Source organism: Penicillium samsonianum (assembly GCF_028829775.1).
Source record: "Penicillium samsonianum strain IBT 33392 chromosome Unknown utg000001l_segment0_segment0, whole genome shotgun sequence".
Taxonomy (NCBI): domain Eukaryota; kingdom Fungi; phylum Ascomycota; class Eurotiomycetes; order Eurotiales; family Aspergillaceae; genus Penicillium; species Penicillium samsonianum.
Window position 1 is genome coordinate 1,984,625 of NW_026643259.1, and position 17,418 is coordinate 2,002,042.

At 47.7% G+C, this 17,418-nt stretch overlaps 9 protein-coding genes across 9 annotated transcripts; 6 read left to right on the top strand and 3 right to left on the bottom strand.

Moving 5' to 3' along the window:
- Positions 1–125: 125 nt before the first annotated feature.
- Positions 126–1,838, top strand: N7471_000769 (uncharacterized protein; the record flags this gene model as incomplete). The annotated part of the gene is made up of 5 exons (XM_057273490.1): positions 126–269; positions 353–451; positions 528–1,111; positions 1,188–1,403; positions 1,694–1,838. 5 exons carry the CDS (start codon positions 126–128, stop codon positions 1,836–1,838), a joined length of 1,188 nt encoding a protein of 395 aa, XP_057141669.1.
- A 386-nt stretch (positions 1,839–2,224) lies between these two features.
- Positions 2,225–2,583, top strand: dph3 (CSL family zinc fnger-containing protein; the record flags this gene model as incomplete). The annotated part of the gene is made up of 2 exons (XM_057273491.1): positions 2,225–2,446; positions 2,527–2,583. Exons 1-2 carry the CDS (start codon positions 2,252–2,254, stop codon positions 2,581–2,583), a joined length of 252 nt encoding a protein of 83 aa, XP_057141670.1. The 5' UTR covers positions 2,225–2,251.
- A 181-nt stretch (positions 2,584–2,764) lies between these two features.
- On the top strand, positions 2,765–3,073 carry N7471_000771 (uncharacterized protein; the record flags this gene model as incomplete). Its single annotated transcript, XM_057273492.1, has 1 exon — positions 2,765–3,073. One exon carries the CDS (start codon positions 2,765–2,767, stop codon positions 3,071–3,073), a length of 309 nt encoding a protein of 102 aa, XP_057141671.1.
- Positions 3,074–3,122: 49 nt separating this feature from the next.
- On the bottom strand, positions 3,123–4,274 carry N7471_000772 (frataxin family protein). Its single transcript, XM_057273493.1, has 2 exons — positions 3,852–4,274; positions 3,123–3,708 (listed from the first exon to the last, which is right to left on the bottom strand). Exons 1-2 carry the CDS (start codon positions 4,215–4,217, stop codon positions 3,433–3,435), a joined length of 642 nt encoding a protein of 213 aa, XP_057141672.1. The 5' UTR covers positions 4,218–4,274; the 3' UTR covers positions 3,123–3,432.
- Positions 4,275–4,992: 718 nt separating this feature from the next.
- On the top strand, positions 4,993–5,279 carry N7471_000773 (uncharacterized protein; the record flags this gene model as incomplete). The annotated part of the gene is made up of 2 exons (XM_057273494.1): positions 4,993–5,141; positions 5,192–5,279. The coding sequence occupies 2 exons, from the start codon at positions 4,993–4,995 to the stop codon at positions 5,277–5,279; spliced, it is 237 nt and encodes a 78-aa protein (XP_057141673.1).
- Positions 5,280–8,000: 2,721 nt separating this feature from the next.
- N7471_000774 (glycoside hydrolase family 128 protein) lies at positions 8,001–8,798 on the top strand (the record flags this gene model as incomplete). Its single annotated transcript, XM_057273495.1, has 1 exon — positions 8,001–8,798. The coding sequence occupies one exon, from the start codon at positions 8,001–8,003 to the stop codon at positions 8,796–8,798; it is 798 nt and encodes a 265-aa protein (XP_057141674.1).
- Positions 8,799–9,538: 740 nt separating this feature from the next.
- On the top strand, positions 9,539–11,011 carry N7471_000775 (uncharacterized protein; the record flags this gene model as incomplete). Its single annotated transcript, XM_057273496.1, has 2 exons — positions 9,539–10,466; positions 10,536–11,011. 2 exons carry the CDS (start codon positions 9,539–9,541, stop codon positions 11,009–11,011), a joined length of 1,404 nt encoding a protein of 467 aa, XP_057141675.1.
- Positions 11,012–11,393: 382 nt separating this feature from the next.
- Positions 11,394–12,782, bottom strand: N7471_000776 (uncharacterized protein; the record flags this gene model as incomplete). The annotated part of the gene is made up of 2 exons (XM_057273497.1): positions 11,394–11,444; positions 11,499–12,782. The coding sequence occupies 2 exons, from the start codon at positions 12,780–12,782 to the stop codon at positions 11,394–11,396; spliced, it is 1,335 nt and encodes a 444-aa protein (XP_057141676.1).
- An 891-nt stretch (positions 12,783–13,673) lies between these two features.
- On the bottom strand, positions 13,674–16,620 carry N7471_000777 (ankyrin repeat domain-containing protein; the record flags this gene model as incomplete). The annotated part of the gene is made up of 4 exons (XM_057273498.1): positions 13,674–13,738; positions 13,792–15,308; positions 15,372–16,445; positions 16,511–16,620. The coding sequence occupies 4 exons, from the start codon at positions 16,618–16,620 to the stop codon at positions 13,674–13,676; spliced, it is 2,766 nt and encodes a 921-aa protein (XP_057141677.1).
- Positions 16,621–17,418: the final 798 nt, after the last annotated feature.

Below are 17,418 nucleotides of genomic sequence, written 5' to 3' on the forward strand. Positions count from 1 at the left end.
TATGTAGTTTGAATGTACGAAATATTGCGAACCTCGCTTTCCCTATCTATATCTGTCTATCATTGGCCGTGACGAGTCGGGTCTTCTTCGGCGGTGAACATCCTCCGTTTCTTTGCAACATCAACATGATTCCTCCCTGCGACCCTTCAATTCTTGAGCACAATCCTCAATTCAAACGACTATATGAGAATCTAACAACCTCCCTCCTCAATCCAGATGCCTCAACGCGCGCTCAAAGCTCGAGCCCATCCCGCACAGCTGTGGTGGAAGTAAGTAGCCGACACGCCATTGCGCAGCACATACCCAACGGGACTCAAGCACGAACAGAGCTCTGACAACACTCTATCACTAGGAGCTGAAGCAATGCCAGACTCAAAATGCCAAAAAGCGAATCAAGGAGCAAATGCTCCGGCGATTGGCCTTCGCCCCAGACAGCAACCTACCCGTGGAGGTTAGTACAACCCCCGCCATAGGCCACCAACCCATCAAGAGAAAAACCACATCCCTAACGTACCTACCACATCTAGTGCCATGATAACCTCGCTATAATAACCCTCTACCTAGAGACCCCATCCAGCGCAATCGAGCCAACCACCCCAAAGCCAGAAACCGAACCCAAGAAACCAGACGAAGCACTCAACCTCCTAGCACCAGACATTGAAGCCTTCTACACCAACATTCCGGCCTTCATCCTGCCCTTCTCCAAAACCCTCTCATCCGCAATCCAAGACCTACGCGCCCTATCAACCGCAAACACAGACTCAGCCATCGTCCCCGATGCAGACGCCCCAGCCACACAGCCCTCGAACCACAACGCACGCACCCGAGCGCGCGACCGCCGAGTCCGGACCTCGATGGCGCCAGCCCCACCGCTCTCGTCACAGCTGCAGGCGCGGGTGCGCACGTTGCGCCACGCACAGCTGTCCGACCTGCCAGTTGCTCGGCGGAAGATGGCTGCCACGGCAGCGGAGGTTGTTGCTGTGAGGGCGCGAGTCCTCGAGCGCACTGTTGTGACTCTGGAGCGGGCGAAGCATGGGGCTCTGGCGCGTGCGACGAAAGCCAAGGCGGAGCATTTGGCTGTTGTTGCGCAGGGCGTGGAAGGGAAATTAGAGTACGTTTTGTCTTTCCGGGTTTCAAGTCTTGCTGTTATCTCTCTGGTGGAATTGGTCTTTTAACGATTTGGACAGGGTTACGAAACTGGAGATTGCGGCTACGCTCTATACGCCGGAAACACTTGCTGCTCTTGCTCGGTATAGGCAGCATCTGAGGCAGACGAAGGAGCGCTTGCAGCACCGCCGAAAGATGACGATTCAAGAGCTGAGGACTTATGGTGATGTGGAGGTGTCTGATCCGGTTACTGATATCGATGCGGATGAAGGGTCTTTCGCGGATATTGCTCGTAGGTATGGGGTTTTGGCGAGAGAGATTGAAGAAGTAAAGATGGAAATTGCACGATTAGAGAAATGAGCTACAACTACATGTCCCAGGTAGTACATAGTACAATTAAGATACGGCTTCAACACATGCAGTGTTAGACTTGTAGATCACTAGACTCCCGGTAGCCCTAGCACCCTCTTGACGGCCATGTGGAGAGCCCAGGACGCCCCAACCTCAATTCTTCCTCACAGGTTCAAGTCTGCTTTCTACAGCAGCCAGAAAGAACAGGCTAAATGGCTGACCACAACAAGTCAAGGTCCCAATCCATTATCAAGCTCGCTGTTTTCGCCAGCTACCTCTCTATCGCCGCAATCCATGCTGTCACATTCTGCAACCTCATCTATGTTTGGAACCTCTTCGTCTTTCTGGCAGCTTGGAGCCTCGCCACGGTATGGTACTAATGTAGATGTCCATGGTTTCTAAATATAGACCAGAGATGGCAAGATAGAAACTTCCCTCAAGACATTCATCAATCATTGCTCACGGGGCCGTTGATACGGTGTATGATGTCCACGAGGCGTATTGGAGAAGATAAGCCAGGAATGGTGGGTGTCGTATGAGACCGGTGGATTTAAGACTCTGGATGAGAATATTAATATACTAAGTATATCCAGCTGAGTATATACATAGTTAAGTTCGTCAATATGAAAGTCAATAGTTCATCAACCTGCCAAGTCTTAAATCCGGGGATGCCCCTCTCTTAACCCCGCCGATCACATGACTGCGCCAAACTTTTTCTGCCCGAAAGAGTCAACGCTACAAGACCTACTCATTCGCCACATCTCTCCTTGTACATTCCCGATAATTATTCAAAATGGCCGACGATGGACTGAACATCTACGACGAGATCGAGATAGAGGACATGACCTTCGACCCGAATATCCAGATCTACACATATCCCTGCCCATGTGGCGACCGCTTCGAGATCGCAATCGACGATTTGCGCGACGGCGAAGAAATCGCCGTGTGTCCGAGTTGCAGTCTGATGATTCGGGTTATCTTCGACCTGGTATGTTTTCCTATCATATAACCCAGATATATGTCGCTTTTTTCGTTTGGTTGCTAATTATACGCCCTGGGTATCCGCAGGCCGATCTTCCTAAGGCCGATACGCAGAGTACGAGCGGGGTGGCTGTTCAGGCTTAAGTGTGAGATAAAGGAGATTATGCAAAATACCCTTGAAAGGATCGAGTCAGTCTCGGCCCGAACAGAAGGACTATGCTGCTGAGTTTTGGAAGTCGGCTCCCAGCCATTCTCATCATTTTGGCGGAACCAGCTCGAGAGATTGGATGCTCTGCCATTCCACTACCAGATGCGACTACTCGTCATGGACTGCATAGTACGCCTCGCCGAGTTGGGCGGCTTTAATCCACTGGACCTCACCTCAAACACCGTACCGCGCGAGCATGTTCTATGTTCTGCTGTGACTGTCGTCTATATGCATCTTCCCATCTTGCCATGTGACTCGGTGTTTCCGGGTGCTATTGGTCTCAGTGACTCGCACTGGGGTACCCGCTGTACCTTGCTGAACATATTCAATGTTGACTTGGCCTCCGTCGACTCTGTCTCTGGTGTGAGTTTTGAGCCGGACAACATCACTTGGCCAGGCGAGACACCGTTCCATTCATCGGGTTGAGACTGTATTTTGGCCATGCACGTCATGTTCTTTCAAAAAGAATGAACAACACTTTCATACGCCCGTTCAATTAGGGCGATGATATGACTCTTTCCTCCTTAGCATTGCGTTCCCTTTACATATTATCATTCTATACCCACCTAGTGAATTCACCTCAAATGATACCCGCAACTATGTTCCCAAATTATTCGTTCGCCTCCCTCCAGTTTATGAGAAAGGAATAGCACACGAAATATTTCAATGCAACCGCATCATAAATAGACACTAAACTACAGTATGTAACAACATTCCAAACAAAAGCTGGAACGACAAGAATTCTCTTCTTTCTAGGTAATCGATAGCCCAGCAAGACGACTCACTCACTCAACGATCTCACTGTAGATATCCTTGGGCAAACGCAAGGTCAACTCGGAGTTCAACAACTCGGTCAGATTAGACCCATCACGTAGGTAGATCCACTGCCCATTAACGAAAGGCCGGGAATCCTGCTTCTCATGCATATAATCGCCCTCGACAATCCAGTCGTACCGCTTCGGCCCGGAGATGGGCGAGCTGAGCCAGATCTGCTTGTTGGGTGGTTGCTTGTTGAGTACATAGGTTCCGAGTGCGGGAACGGTGATGTTCAGAACACCGGCCTGGGGAGAAGAGCGGGTTAGTAATCTTTTATATTTTATATGATGCCAACAGAAGATCTTTGGGTAGACTGAGATAGATAGGAAGGAAGACGAAGAAGACCGGGAAAAAGATAACATATAGAAAAGAAATAGGAGAAACATACACTGTACTCTGCCTCAACATCCGACCCCTCCTCCTGTGCCTTCTCCAGCTCGCTTTGCAGCACGTTGAAATAATGCTCCGAGTACTCGTAGTACTCCTCCGGCGTCAACGGCGAGGGCTCAGTGATATGAGCAGCAGCTCCGGCAACAGGACCCGATTGCGGATTTGGAGCTGGGGGGTCTGCTGATTCTGGGTGGATGCCTTTGCGGATTGCCGGGGAGGACTGGAAAGAGCGGGTGAACTGTGAGGCGGAGCTGGGCCGGATGGCGCAGGCCCGGGGGAGGAGAGTTGAAGTGGTGGGTGCTGTTGTGCGGATGGATGGGCGCACGGAGGCGAGCAGAGCTCGAGAGGCTGTGCGAGAAAGCATTGTTGGGTGAGGGTGTTTGGATTGGAGGTTGTGGGAAGAATAGTAATTGAAGGTTGGGGGAGCTGTTCTGATGATGGATGCGGAGAGACGGGATAATTTACATCATCGGAGTTCACCGCCTGCTTCATTTGGTGTGATTACTGGCAGTACTCGTGATTGGATGGAGGTATAGATAATAGTTGCTCGATGTGGTATTTATTTACAAAAAGTGAATTATAGATCTTTTGCAAATATGATGGTTTAGCTTGTTAAATACTTGAATTGATTTATAGACATTTAGTGGTTGGCCAGGTTGAGGATACACTTGTATAGTAGGGTCGTCACCAACAACCACTAAGACTACATACGTCATTTAGTAACTTCGAAAAAAAAATAATTTGTAGAATATGTTCAAATTTATTTCCTTCATGATAAAGTGTGAGCGTATGTTTGAAAGGAATATAATATTTGCAAATGACTTTTATCATTTTACTCCAGGGCAACCTTTGACTACTTCGCCTTCCAATGATGGTCTTGTTGAGGATCCCCTTATAACCCCAGGGGTTTCTACTCTTGAAATTTATATTACCATTCCCTCGTCATTCGGTAATATAGGTGATCAATGAAGCCGCAGTATAGACCTCTGTATGCTGTAAATTCTTACATACATCTTCGAGTACTTGTTTAGCAGGTGCTAAACAAAACGGAGATAACAGGCTGGAGTTAGTAACCTTGGAAAGCAATGAGAAGTCTATTGCATGCTGTCGATGGCACTATTGCTCACAACAACGCTGACATGCACGCGGAGAGAATCGAATGTGCCCAGGCAGCCGTGACTGCAGGCAAGGCTGCTGTAGAGGTCGGAACAGCCACAACCAAGAGCCTGATGCCCATAACAAGGAGATTCGTGTTTAATGAAACTGCCGATGCAAGAGAGGTCGTCAGGTACGCATGATTGTCCGAAATCAACATAGATGATGTGTCAACGGTGATAGCATCTACACCGATAGCGACATGTCTGGCGCCGTTCATGATGAGACCAAGGAGACTCGCATCGCCCTCGCCTCCGCATCTGAGAAATAGAAGGCATAGTGATGGTGAGCATCCCATAGGAACATGAGGTAGACTTATTATATCAAACACAGGCATGCGTTGTCATGTACTTCCTTGAACCAATGAATGTCATCCTTTGAAGACATATTCGTATCAGCGACCATAGCTACCTAAACATGTCATGGACTCGTGTGGTGTCTCCAGTATATGGCCAGTGCCATGAGTGCCTGGCGGCCAAGACCACGCGTCACGATCTAAAAATGGCTTTCGATAGCGAGGCTGCTCGTTCAGTTCGGGGACTAGTCAAAACTGGTAGGAATCCTGGGACGACAGTTTGGGCAAGAGAGTGAAGACCTTCCAGAACAAGATTGGTAAGTAATAAGAGATGAACATCCCGTATCTTTCCTATTCATTGTTGGGATTAAGCGATGTTGTACGGAGTACAAAGCCAGCAAGCCTCCAGGGATGTGCGGTAGGATGACGTGGGCAGAGCGCCGGAACTTTGGAAAGTGGGAACCGACAAAAGCCACATTACTTGCCAACGCGGCCAGAACAACCTAAGAATGGTTATATAATTTCTTTTTTTTTTTCTCGCAGAAAACTATTATGATAATAATAGTCCGGGAATTAATAGTTTGAAAGTATGCTGTAGCCCTGAATAGGAGTAAATTTAGAGTCTTGGTCCGCGGTGACGGGATCACAAAGAGATCGGTGGAATTTAGTCTGTTTCAGATGAGAAGAACCGCAGTCTTGGTCATTGGAATAGAGATATAGGCATGCATGTGCCTCGGAACTATGCCCGGAATCTTGGCTGCAGAGGCGGGAGGTGACTGAAATCTGATCTCATGGCGACCTCGCGAGTCTCGCCAGTGGCAACTATTATTAGTCCGGGGAGACTACAGTGAAACTAAAGAATGAACGAAACCCGTAGAGTGAGTACCACAGGGCACTCCGGATAATATGATTGAAAATTTCAGAATCTGCTTGGCATGTAACCTTGTACCATTCGCATCTGCAGGGTATACTTGTGTACCGACTATGTCCTGACAGCCTATAGGAGAATTGGGAATAAGAGCATTGGCCCCTAGTCATCATCCCAAGGGGGACAACTACAACTAGCAAATCACTAAGAGGTGGCACAAGGCGCAACCAGAACCAAAACCGACAAAATGGAAAATTAGGATATGCATTTGCTGGAGAACAACGAGGGAAGGACATGGAATGGGGCGCCAATCCAAATGCGATGTACCAGAAGAAACACCGGCGTGTAGTCCGGCAAGGCTTGTCATGGCCGTTTTTCGGCAACAGATCGGCAGGGGGGCTGTAGAGGGGTTTCAGGCCGCGCCCCCTCTTTTCTTCTAGCCCTAGAACAACGCCCCAGTCGATCCAGAAGTAAGGAACATCCCGGGATATCGGTGAAAGGGAGAGACGGTCTGGATCTTATGTTGGATGTGAAACATGGTGTCGATCGGGGTTGGTGTCACTATGAGTGGCCGATTCGATCCATAATCCTGTTGATGTGGTGGCGCCTACACAGTCGGTGTATCATATTAGTCAGTTTCAGTTGACGCCTGTGATTGTGTTGTGGTTGCGTGTTGTATGAGTTGATGAATGGTATTATTTTTTCCAATCTAATCTATTGAATCCCACAGTCTTACAATCTCCCGAGGTCACAATCTCACAATGAGACTTTGGAACCAATTTAAATTAAATGTTGATGTTTTCATTGTGTTCCTAGGGTTATGATCAATAACACAATGATATGATAGGTCACCGGAAGACCCAGATGACGATGTATCTAGGGTGCGCCTATCAGAGCGGCTCCCCTGGCCGGGAACCAGGGAACCGCGCGGCGGACTGCATGGTAAACCATTGGATGATGCAATGCCATCCGTGGTACGTTGCCGCACCCACTGCACTCCAATTTATGTCAATTTTCTGTCATGGGGCTTTACATCTTCCAAGGAAGGTTGTTTCTCATTGCATGCCTTTGTATTCTGCCAGGGGCAAACCATAAGACAAAGCTACAGGCACCAGGAGCATAGTTTCAAGGCGTGCATTCTCCCGTCATTGCTAGTCAATGTTAAAATTCGATGTAACAGACTCCATTATGGTCCAGGCTATTGTGGAGTGGTCTACAGATCTTGGCTGTGGAGTTAGACCAGAAGTGAACCTACTTGATACCGAAGAACTGAAAGAATTAGTGTCAATTAGCGCCTTGGAGAGTGAATTTCATTGCACATGTAAGAAAAGACGCTCGGTTCAAGCCAATCACCACGGGTTCAATTCCTGTCAATGGTCCATGGAGTCCATTTAGATCCATCCCCTGGTGTCCCCCAGCGCCAATGATATCTTGCATACAGCGGTTAATCTGGCCAAAGGCATGGTTATGAGGTAGAGCCCGCCTCCTAGGCCCCCGAACATCCAATAACCACTTCCTAATTGCACTCCACCCGTGAAGAAACGGAATATCTTCCAGCCAGCGGGTTAGGCTGGTAGGTTTGACACACTGATGCCTGGGGGATTTAAACCCTCCACCTCCCTCGATCTTTCTTCTTTTCTTCTATCTTCATCACCTACCTTCCTTCATTTATTCTCTGGTCTTCTAGTCCTGTGCCGTGCACGGTCTGAGCCTCACTTTCCTTCAAGTCTACATTCCTTTTCACAAGGTCGAGAACAGGTTTCTCTCTATTTCCCTCCTTTTTTATTCTTACAAGTCCACTCCTTTGTGACTTATCATCTTTGTTCAAAATGGTCTCTTTCACCAAGCTTTTCACCGCCGGCCTAGTCGCCACTTCTGCTATGGCCGCCCCCATGGAGGCCAAGCGTGCCTCCTCCGGCAAGCGTGGTGCCGCCTACAACGACATCACCACCGTGTCTGCTCTGACTAGTGCTGGCTCTATCTCGTGGGCCTACAACTGGGGCGGCTCCGTCTCTGGTTCGCTCCCCACAAACGTCGAGTTCGTCCCCATGCTCTGGGGCCCCAACTTTTTCGGCGGCTGGGTTACCGCCATCGAGAGCGCTTTGTCCAGCGGCAGCAGCTACATTCTGGGATTCAACGAGCCCGACATGGCTTCGCAGGCTAACATGAGCCCCTCGGATGCTGCCAGCTACTACATGACCTACATCACCCCGTACTCCGGCCAGGCGAAGCTGATTTCGCCCTCCGTCACCTCCTCCACCGACACCGGAGCTGGCCTTAGCTGGTTCGAGTCTTTCATCGGTAGCTGCAGCAGCTGTGGTATCTCCGGTCTGGCCGTTCACTGGTACGGCAACACTGCCGACGAGTTCAAGTCCTTCGTCACCCAGGCCGTCGATACTGCTTCCAAGTACAACCTGTCCGAGGTTTGGATCACCGAGTTTGCTCTCAACGCTGATATGAACGGCGCTATGGATGCGTCTGCTACTGCTGCTTTCCTTAACGAGGTTATCCCTTGGTTGGATTCGCAGACAGGCGTCGCTCGCTACTCTTACTTCATGTGCGCTGAGAACTACTTGCTCAGCGGCGGCACTCCCAACCAGGCTGGCCAAGCTTACATCTCTGCATAAGCCTGTGCTTGTTTGGCATGTTGAAAGCAACGAATTAAAAAACAATGAATCACGAAAATAAGAGGAGGAAGGGTATGCGAGCAATTTATATTTCTTTTATGGTTTCTGCTGGGCGATTGGTCGTCTTGGAGGGTCATATCTATGAATTTTCTGTTCATATTTTCTAAGGAGTTTTAACGCAAATATCCACCACGCCATCTGATTTTTTTCTATTTGAATCACTCTATCTTGCGTAATCGTAACTAGTCTGTAACATCATATCTAGAATATTGATCAAGTTTGGACATGATCAAATCTCGCCATCAACCTTCGTATGAGGTGGCGGGTTGGCAATGGCCACAATGGCATTAATATGGCAAACCAGGCCCGCCACACCAATACCTCATTTCCAGTAGGCAGATGAAACAATGCGATAATATTTAGCTTCAAAGGTCTCATTGTTTGCCTAATAATAACGTTGAACCTCGAAACCTCGCTTTGTTACAGTCTAGTCTTTGATTCTATTTTAGTGTCTACCATCACGTCCTGTTCTTTGTTCCTTTGTGTGTCTCTTTCAAATATTAACAATGTATATTGAAATATCGAGATTCAAGGACACAATGTATAATACTTCATCTTCAGTCACAAAGAGCATTTCGAGTATTAAACGGTGGGAAAGGCCCTCTCATGACCCTCGACTTTCTCAACCATTCAACTATTCAACCATTCAAATATATCAACTTTTCTCAAAGCTAACAAAAATGTCACTACAGCCGCAGCCGCTCAAGAATTGGCCGCACAACTTCGACAAAAAATATGTATTTAAGCGTCTTGGCATACCAGATAGCCCCGACGACCAACAGGTTCTCCACGATTTAGGACAAGAAATCTTTGATATAGTAGCGGTTGATGCTTTGAACGACGGCAGAGCCATCGCCAACCTTTTCCGATCGAGTTCTTCACGCAATCAAATCCTATTTGAGTGGCGCAAGCGACTGCCGAGGATACCAGCCGCTGTTAGAAATCACGTCACGGACGTCGAGCTTCTCAGTGGAGCGCTGTATAAATTTCTCAATTGTGTTCTAGATGAGTTGTACACGGATTTTCAGAACCGGCAAAACCAACCAGCAGGACAGGTAGAAGGACAGGCAGAGGGATCAAAGACGGCACAGCAGCCAGCACAGCAGCAATCAGAAAAGTCAGCACAAAAGCAACCAGAACAACCCAAGAAGTTCAACTATCATCGACCCTACATAGTGCCCAATGTTGACGTTCAGATCATTCGAGCAGATCACCCGGATATGCCAATTGCAATTAGAGTGAGTGATTTCTTAACTGACAGAGGAAACCTCCAGGATGTATGCCCGGATGGGGATTGGATCAACATCGCCAACATTCAATTCGAGCTTTTCAGACAGAACCTCATCCAAGAAGGCTATCTGGCAGACGGGGACACAATCTGGTTAAACCATTTCTCTCTGGACCAAATTCATCCTGCGTTTATTGCTGACCCACAGGGTGGCGAGGTACGACTGACCTCCTTCAATCTTGCATCTACACTTTTGAGAACTATCCGTGAGCATTGGCCTAAACTTCGAAATCCCTCCCCTGATCCCTATGGAGCTGAAAAGCGCTCACCATTACCCAGACCTAATATGACTATCATTATCCGAGGCGGTAAAGTAAAAGGTAAGACCTCCTTTCTAATTCAGTTCAATTGTTGCAAGACCGCATACTAACATTCTTCTTCTTCTATAGGTGGCGCCTTAGCTGCTAAACAGCCAGCATTAGCTCGTCCCACTGTAAAACTGGGTGGTAGTACGGTCGCTCCTAACCGCCGGTCTGAACAGATGGCCAGATATGCGGCAGGCAGACACGCCAAAACCAAACGAAAGATGGCAGAGGTGGAAGCGGAAGCCGGGGCAGAAGCCGGAGCAGAAACCGAGGCTGAGGCGAATTCTCCGCCAGCTAAAAGAAGAAGGTTAGCACACAAAACTGTCACTGCCCCCGCTGCTGGTCCTGCCTATGCCCCTGCCATCGGTCCTGCTCTCGATACTGTCCCTGCTCTCGCCGGGCAAGAACCCCAGGAGGGTGATGACGATGATGCTGCTCTGCTCGCGCTTTTAGACCCTGAACTCTTTAACGAAGAGGGACTTGCGGGCGATGAAAGCGCCGCCTTGCAGGCATTCTTCGAGGAGAACGAATGGGCCGGAGAACCGATGGAGGAGGGTTGAAAGGGGCAATGAGGAAAAGAGGTAAGAAAAGTAGGCGAGGTCAACACCGACAGCCCTCACCATTATTGTGTTTCTTTCATGTTATGCTATGCTAATATTGTATTCTGATATATCGAGCTACCATTCTCTGACGCCACGCAAAAATAAAACTTACAAAGTTACTTCTTCCCCTTGTACATCCAATGTCTCTTTCCTTCTGAATGTAGTAAATTGTAGAACTGGAAAAATGAAAGAAAAAGAGATCGCCGGAGTTATATTGAAGCGAATGACAGTCATCGTAGTTCGAACTTTTATATAAACATAACTACAGACCTGAGTCCCTTGAGAGATTGTAGTTATTGGGGAGACAAAAAGATAGACATCATCACATTTTTGCAATATTTCAAGCGCAGGTAAATGGCTTACTTACTGACCCCGACTGGAATTTATCAATCTAGGAAGCATAGTCAGTAATCTTGCTCGGAAGATGAAAGGGGAAAAGGCTTACCAGTTCAGCGATGCTAGCATATGTACCACATCCAAAAATAATCATGCCCACCAGGAATACGACACCATTCAAAATCGCAGGCTTCAAATTGTGCTTTTCATACCATGCACCCTCTTTCAAAAGCATATACCACATGATTGGTGGGATATAGAAAGACAGACCAGACACAAACAAAGAAGAAATGATAGAAAGCAATTCGGAAAAGATGGGGATGGCCTCAGCAATTATCCAAGCTAGGATGGTAACAATAAACACAAGACCAAGCCATGTGCTCCAACCCTTCGCGGTGTTGACGAAGCGGACGACTGAGTCCCGGTATATCTTTCCGTGGATATATCGACAGACGACTGTTGTATTGATAGACCCCGAAATGAAGATGACTGGAAGCGCTATGCCGAAGACAATCCTTGATATAACGGGGCCTGCGGACAGCAAAGCAGGCGATTGCACCTCCTGCCCGACAAAAGCATAGATGATTGACCCTGTCAGGGTGTAGATAACAATCTGGATACCTCCTAGCCACCATAGCGTTTTGGTATAATCCTCGGGAGTATGCATATCTTCCATGAAAGACGGCAGACATCCAGCAAAGGAATATGCGAAAACAATATTATTGGTGGCTACGATAGCCGCGGAGAAAGTGAGACCAGGCTTCGGCCAAGCAGACCACGGTACGAGATCCGCAGCAAAGTCACCCGAACCATTCGAGCTCTGAATGCCAGTCGCAATCATCGTAACCCCAATAGCCAAGACAATCGACGCGAAATCAATATAGCCGAGTATCGCAATCTCAGCAAAAGACGGAGGAATAGCGAGAAACATCAGGATTGCAGCAGATGCAACGCTAAAGATAATCGAGCACGAACTGCTTTGAGTGATATTCTGGAACGCAATCGCGCCAGTCAAGCAGTGCGACCCGATCACGAAGACAAGCAGAGCAACAAAGCTGCCCACGAAGAGTTTTGATCCCAAATTTCCCAGCAGAAGTCGGCCGACATCTGCATAATGACCAACTTGTGGATACCGCAGTTTGACTTCGCCGATGTTGTAGCCCGCGTAGATTGCAACGAAGCCAAGTCCAATAGTTAGGATCACGCCTGCGACCATTCCCAGAGCGGCGAATGCAGATGGTAAACCTAGGCTCCCCAGAGCGATTGCCTCGACTATCGAAATGACTGTGAGTCGTTTCCAGCCCAAACGGCGGAATCGGGCGTTTCCTTCTAATATTCCTTGTAACTCAGGGTCGGAAAGGTCCTGATCCTTGGGAAGACCTTCGCTGGCCATTGTGTCGAGATCTCGTGGACAGTTTATCAATGAGTTGTAGAGCTGTATGCCAGACTGGTGTAGGTGTAAGCGCAGCCTAACAAACGTAAAATTAACGAAAAAAAGAAAAAAAATCAAAACAACGAAGAAAGGCGGATCAGATAAGATCAAAAGAGTTAAAATCAACCGATGGTCGGACATGCAAAGTGGAGTCAACCCCTCAACAACATGATGCTTTACCCTTATGAAGGGTACATCGCCTGTCTAGATGTGGAGCACAGTGGAGTCCGCCAAAACGATATGTATCAATCATATTGATTGAGATATGGGGGACACTACTGATTCGCAAGATTCCTGGCGCTAGATTCGGTTCAACTATATTCTGCAGGTGGAAAGTAGGCCGTGTCGGGCGAAGCCGCAGGAACAATGAGACACTGGCATCCGCTAGGCTTATACAGGATAAGCACCGGGTCTTTCCAAGGCTGCTAACGAAAATTTCAAGGTCCAACTCCCGAGGTTGTACGTAATTGTCTCTCGTAAATCCAGCTCGTGAGGAACATCTCTTGCTTTCCAGGTCGTTTATGGGATAAATATTTTTCATTCACGTTTGGGTTCTACGTCCCTCAAATATCATATTTGCTTCAGATTTAGCCCTTCATTCTACCCTATTTTCATCTACATACTTCATCCGAGCCTACTCTTCACGAGACCGGTGTTCTTCATTCCAGCTAGTCTGTAGACGAAATTTTCTCGCTATGCTTCAAAATGCAGCTCTTAAATGCCCCCCAAGAACTCAGAGGAATTTGGCAAACCAGACACCTTGCTGGAGGATCCAATTTTTGTTTGGAGTCTGACATGTCTTCTTGAATTCCCCCATGGCTTGCCCGAACATGATGATGAAGGTTATCCCTTCTACCGAAGATTCTCCCACAAGAGTGGTGTGGACATTTCCATCTCGTATCCGAGCAATGCATGTGCTGAACATGTCTTAGCAAAACCTCAGCCCTACTGAATTGTCTTGAATTGGTACAGAGTGGACATTTGAAGCTCGATCGAGGACATTTGCGCTTCTTGTTCGACACTCCCTGTGCGTCGATAAATGGCCAGCCAATTGCGGGTCCAATATGTGGCAGAGCAGCAGTGACATCGTCTCCCCTAGCATCAGTGCTCCAGTTGCAGAATAATTCATCAATGTGAGAATCTTGTTCTGGAAGAACGCCTTTCTCGCGCAGGAGTTGAATGATATCATGGTGGCCACGATCTAAAGCATAGGAAACAGCAGTGTTTCCTTGATCATCTCTCCGGCCAAAATCAATGCAGTAATTGTTGAATGCGCCAGAAGCTCCCGTTTTAACAACGGAGTGATCCAGTAAAGTTCGAACTATCTCAATCGAGCCATTATAACACGCCCATAGGAAAGGGGTCCGCCCGTAATTGTTCATAGGGTCTGGGTGTGCGCCTCTATTGAGAAGAAGTTCGACGGTCTCATGGTGTCTTCCATACGATGCCTCTGTCAGAGGGATTTTATTCCCAATATCTGGGTTTGGGTCGATACTGTAGTCCAAGAAGAGCTTCACGACCTCAGTGTAACCGTTCAATGCAGCTAGAGAAATTGGTGTCTGGCCTTCTTCGTCATGCTGAAGTGGCTCAACCCCATGATCGAGAAGCATCTTTACAACTGACAAATGACCATTCGAAGCGGCCCATGCGAGTGGATCCCGATTCATAGAGTCCCTGGCACACGACCAATCACACTGGCTGATAAGAAACTGCAATACTTTCTCCAATCCGAACCATGCGGCCAGGTGGAATGCCGTAAATCCCAATGGAACTCTCAAACAATAGCTTTCGAAGCCGTAATATCCTTTCAAGGAAAATAGCGCTTGGACACTCGCATCTAGCACGTAGCTATTCCCTAAAAACCATAGTAAGAGATCATCGATTGTTGAATGCACCCGAGCATGGTGGCCCCAATTTTTGGCAGCGTAAGAATATAGCGGATATTGACTAAGCCGGGCTTCAAATTTGATGTCATTCGAACACATTCCTTGGCGGAAGATATCGTATGAAAGGTAAGTAAGGCAGCTTGCCGTGATAGTCTTATCTGCCTCTGGGAAGAACCCAGCCTGATGTCGTGTGAAGTATTCTTGCATCGTATAATGGGCCAATTGAACCACTTCCTTTGTACCGTCGGACCCAACCGTGATTAGTCCTGCACACGAGGAGATTATGTCTTCAAGATCATAAAGATCTTCTTCGTTTAGATCCGATTCTCCTAGTTCTATCGTAAGAGCGGTACGTAGCTCTAACGTAGTGAGGGGTCGTTTGGCGCAGATAACCCATGACAACGTGTCTTTGGCCAATCTTTGGCGACGTGGGTCTTGGTTGTTGATACGTTCCACAACGTCTCGGTACGCATCGTCAACGGCAATGTTTCCCTCATCAATCTGATTTGATCTATTGATCAATCTCTCCAATTCGTCATTTATCTCTTTGGATCTAGGAGCCGAGATCAATGAATCTAAGTAGAGCTGCGCCAATAGAAACCTATATAATTGTTAGAAATTGAGATGGAATAGTAATACCGAACTTGTGGCCTTGAAATCTTACATTCCCTTAACAGAGTCTGCGATGACAAGTATAGCCTTCTCTTGCAGAGCCGGTCTTCGGATCAAGGCACAGTCCTCCTCGCAATCTTCCAAACGAGCCTTGAGATATCTCATAACATCTTCTTTTCTTGCACGTATCTCTTGAAAAGGGCTCCCTTGGAATCTCGCCTCTATCGCGGGAACAGATCTTGAGGTTGACAATAAGTTCAAGTTCCCAGACGCCCGAGTCTCGGATATTTGGCTGAGAATGCGAGATATTGTGACAGCCTTGCATTCATCAAGTGCATCAATGACAATAAAAACTTGTTTCAAAGCCATTTGAACAACATCTTTAAAGGCTTTGGAAAGGTCCTTGAATGAAGGCCGGGAGCCATTGCTTCTGTGCTTTTCATACAACAACAGAACCGTCGATGGAAGTAGCGGAAGTCTCCGAATTAGCTGTCGAATCATACTTGCTAATACATTATCTGGGGACTGGCGAGGGTCATCACAATAGCGAAAGCTGCAGAAAATGTAGGCAATGCCAACACTAGGATCGTTTCCATGACGACGATCCAGCTCATCTATAACGATTGATGCCATATTAGACTTTCCTGCTCCAGGTATCCCAGGACAGAATAACGTTTGCCCCGGATTCTGGATCCAAGTCTGAAATCCAGGTGACTCAATGAACCACCTCCCAGTCCCTGGCTGGTAGAGTGGTTTGCCCCAATCTGCTGCGAAGCTTTCTGATGACAGCCAGTCGAGATGTTTCTGATGCTGTTCCTCATTCTTGTAGTTGACAAGCTCTTGAACTTGATCTTGGGTGATGCGCACATTAATAGCAGTGAGGGACTCAATGACGCTACAAACCCGATCCCGAAGTTCTCGAACGTCTTCTGGGTCCAGTTTGAGGCGTTTCCAAACATGTTTGATGCTAGAATTCTGGCCTATCTCTCTGTATTCGCCAATAACCTTCCAGATATCTTGGATCAGATTTTTGCAGTCGTTTGCTATCAGTTCCAGTTTGTTTTTCTGTGCTGCGTTTGGTATATATGTCTCGACGTCCTGTATGAGAATGGAGAGTCTTCTCACTCTATAAGCCTCCAGGTCAGTATGACAATGCAAATCGCGCTCGGAATTCACGAGGAAATGCTTTACTCATCGTTGAGAAACTTGAACTGAGCGGGCGCACCATTAAAAACTCTTCGAATATGATGAATATCCTTGATGATGCCGAGGAAATCCCCGATGCTAAAGCCGAAACTCATATCTGCCGTTTCATTCAAGAAAGATCAAAGGCGAGCCCAAGGACCTTTGTGGGGCTCCTCAGCATGGCTTTTAATGTCGGGCGGAGATGAGGCTGTGTTGCGCTGTGTTGGGGCTGTGTCAGTTGCGTTTGTCTGCGCTGCCTGATGGCTCATTTTGCTTTTTTTTTTTGAAATATTTCGACGCACCATTGGGTCCAATAATCATTAGCGAGACTTCTCGCGCAGGCGGTAGATGTTCCACAGTAAAAGCAAAAGGTATTGTGGAACTAAGGTGTAATTACTTCACACCATGTGGCGGCAGGCGGACGATCCGGTCGGCCTGCACCATGCCTATCTATCCCCCGTCAAACTTTGAAAATTCCAACTACCATCGAAACATATCACGCCGCCAGATAGGGCTCCAAAGGCGTGTCTCCAATACAGAAAGAAGAAGCGCAAGTGCAATGGCCGGCATCCAGCTAGTTGAAGAGACCGAAGCACACTGCGAGAGGTCAAAGCAATGACAATCACCTGGAGTTGCTACTATTGCTATCATAGTCACGGACAAGACGAGACCGCTGCCTTCTTGACATGGGCCATCAGCCAACTCTGTCACCGAAGTTGCTACATTCCACATAATGTGCAGGTAATGTACCGGATGAGCGGTCAACAAAGTCTCACCGGGTTGCTAAACGCGCTTGAGAGTGTTTTCCACTGCTCTTTGTGACTATACTCCCCGTGCCATATATAAGAGTAGCCCACCTTGAGACTATGGAGAGTTGAGAGTTCCCGTCGTTGATCCTGGGTTCAACAGAGCCC

Bases quoted from the DNA above. Each gene is read 5' to 3' on its own strand.
- N7471_000772 (XM_057273493.1), bottom strand. From the start codon at position 4,217: ATGCTTTCTCGCACAGCCTCTCGAGCTCTGCTCGCCTCCGTGCGCCCA. The intron at 3,709-3,851 runs GTATGTTTCTCC...TCTTCTCCCCAG, and splicing joins ATGTTGAGGCAGAGTACAGT to GCCGGTGTTCTGAACATCAC.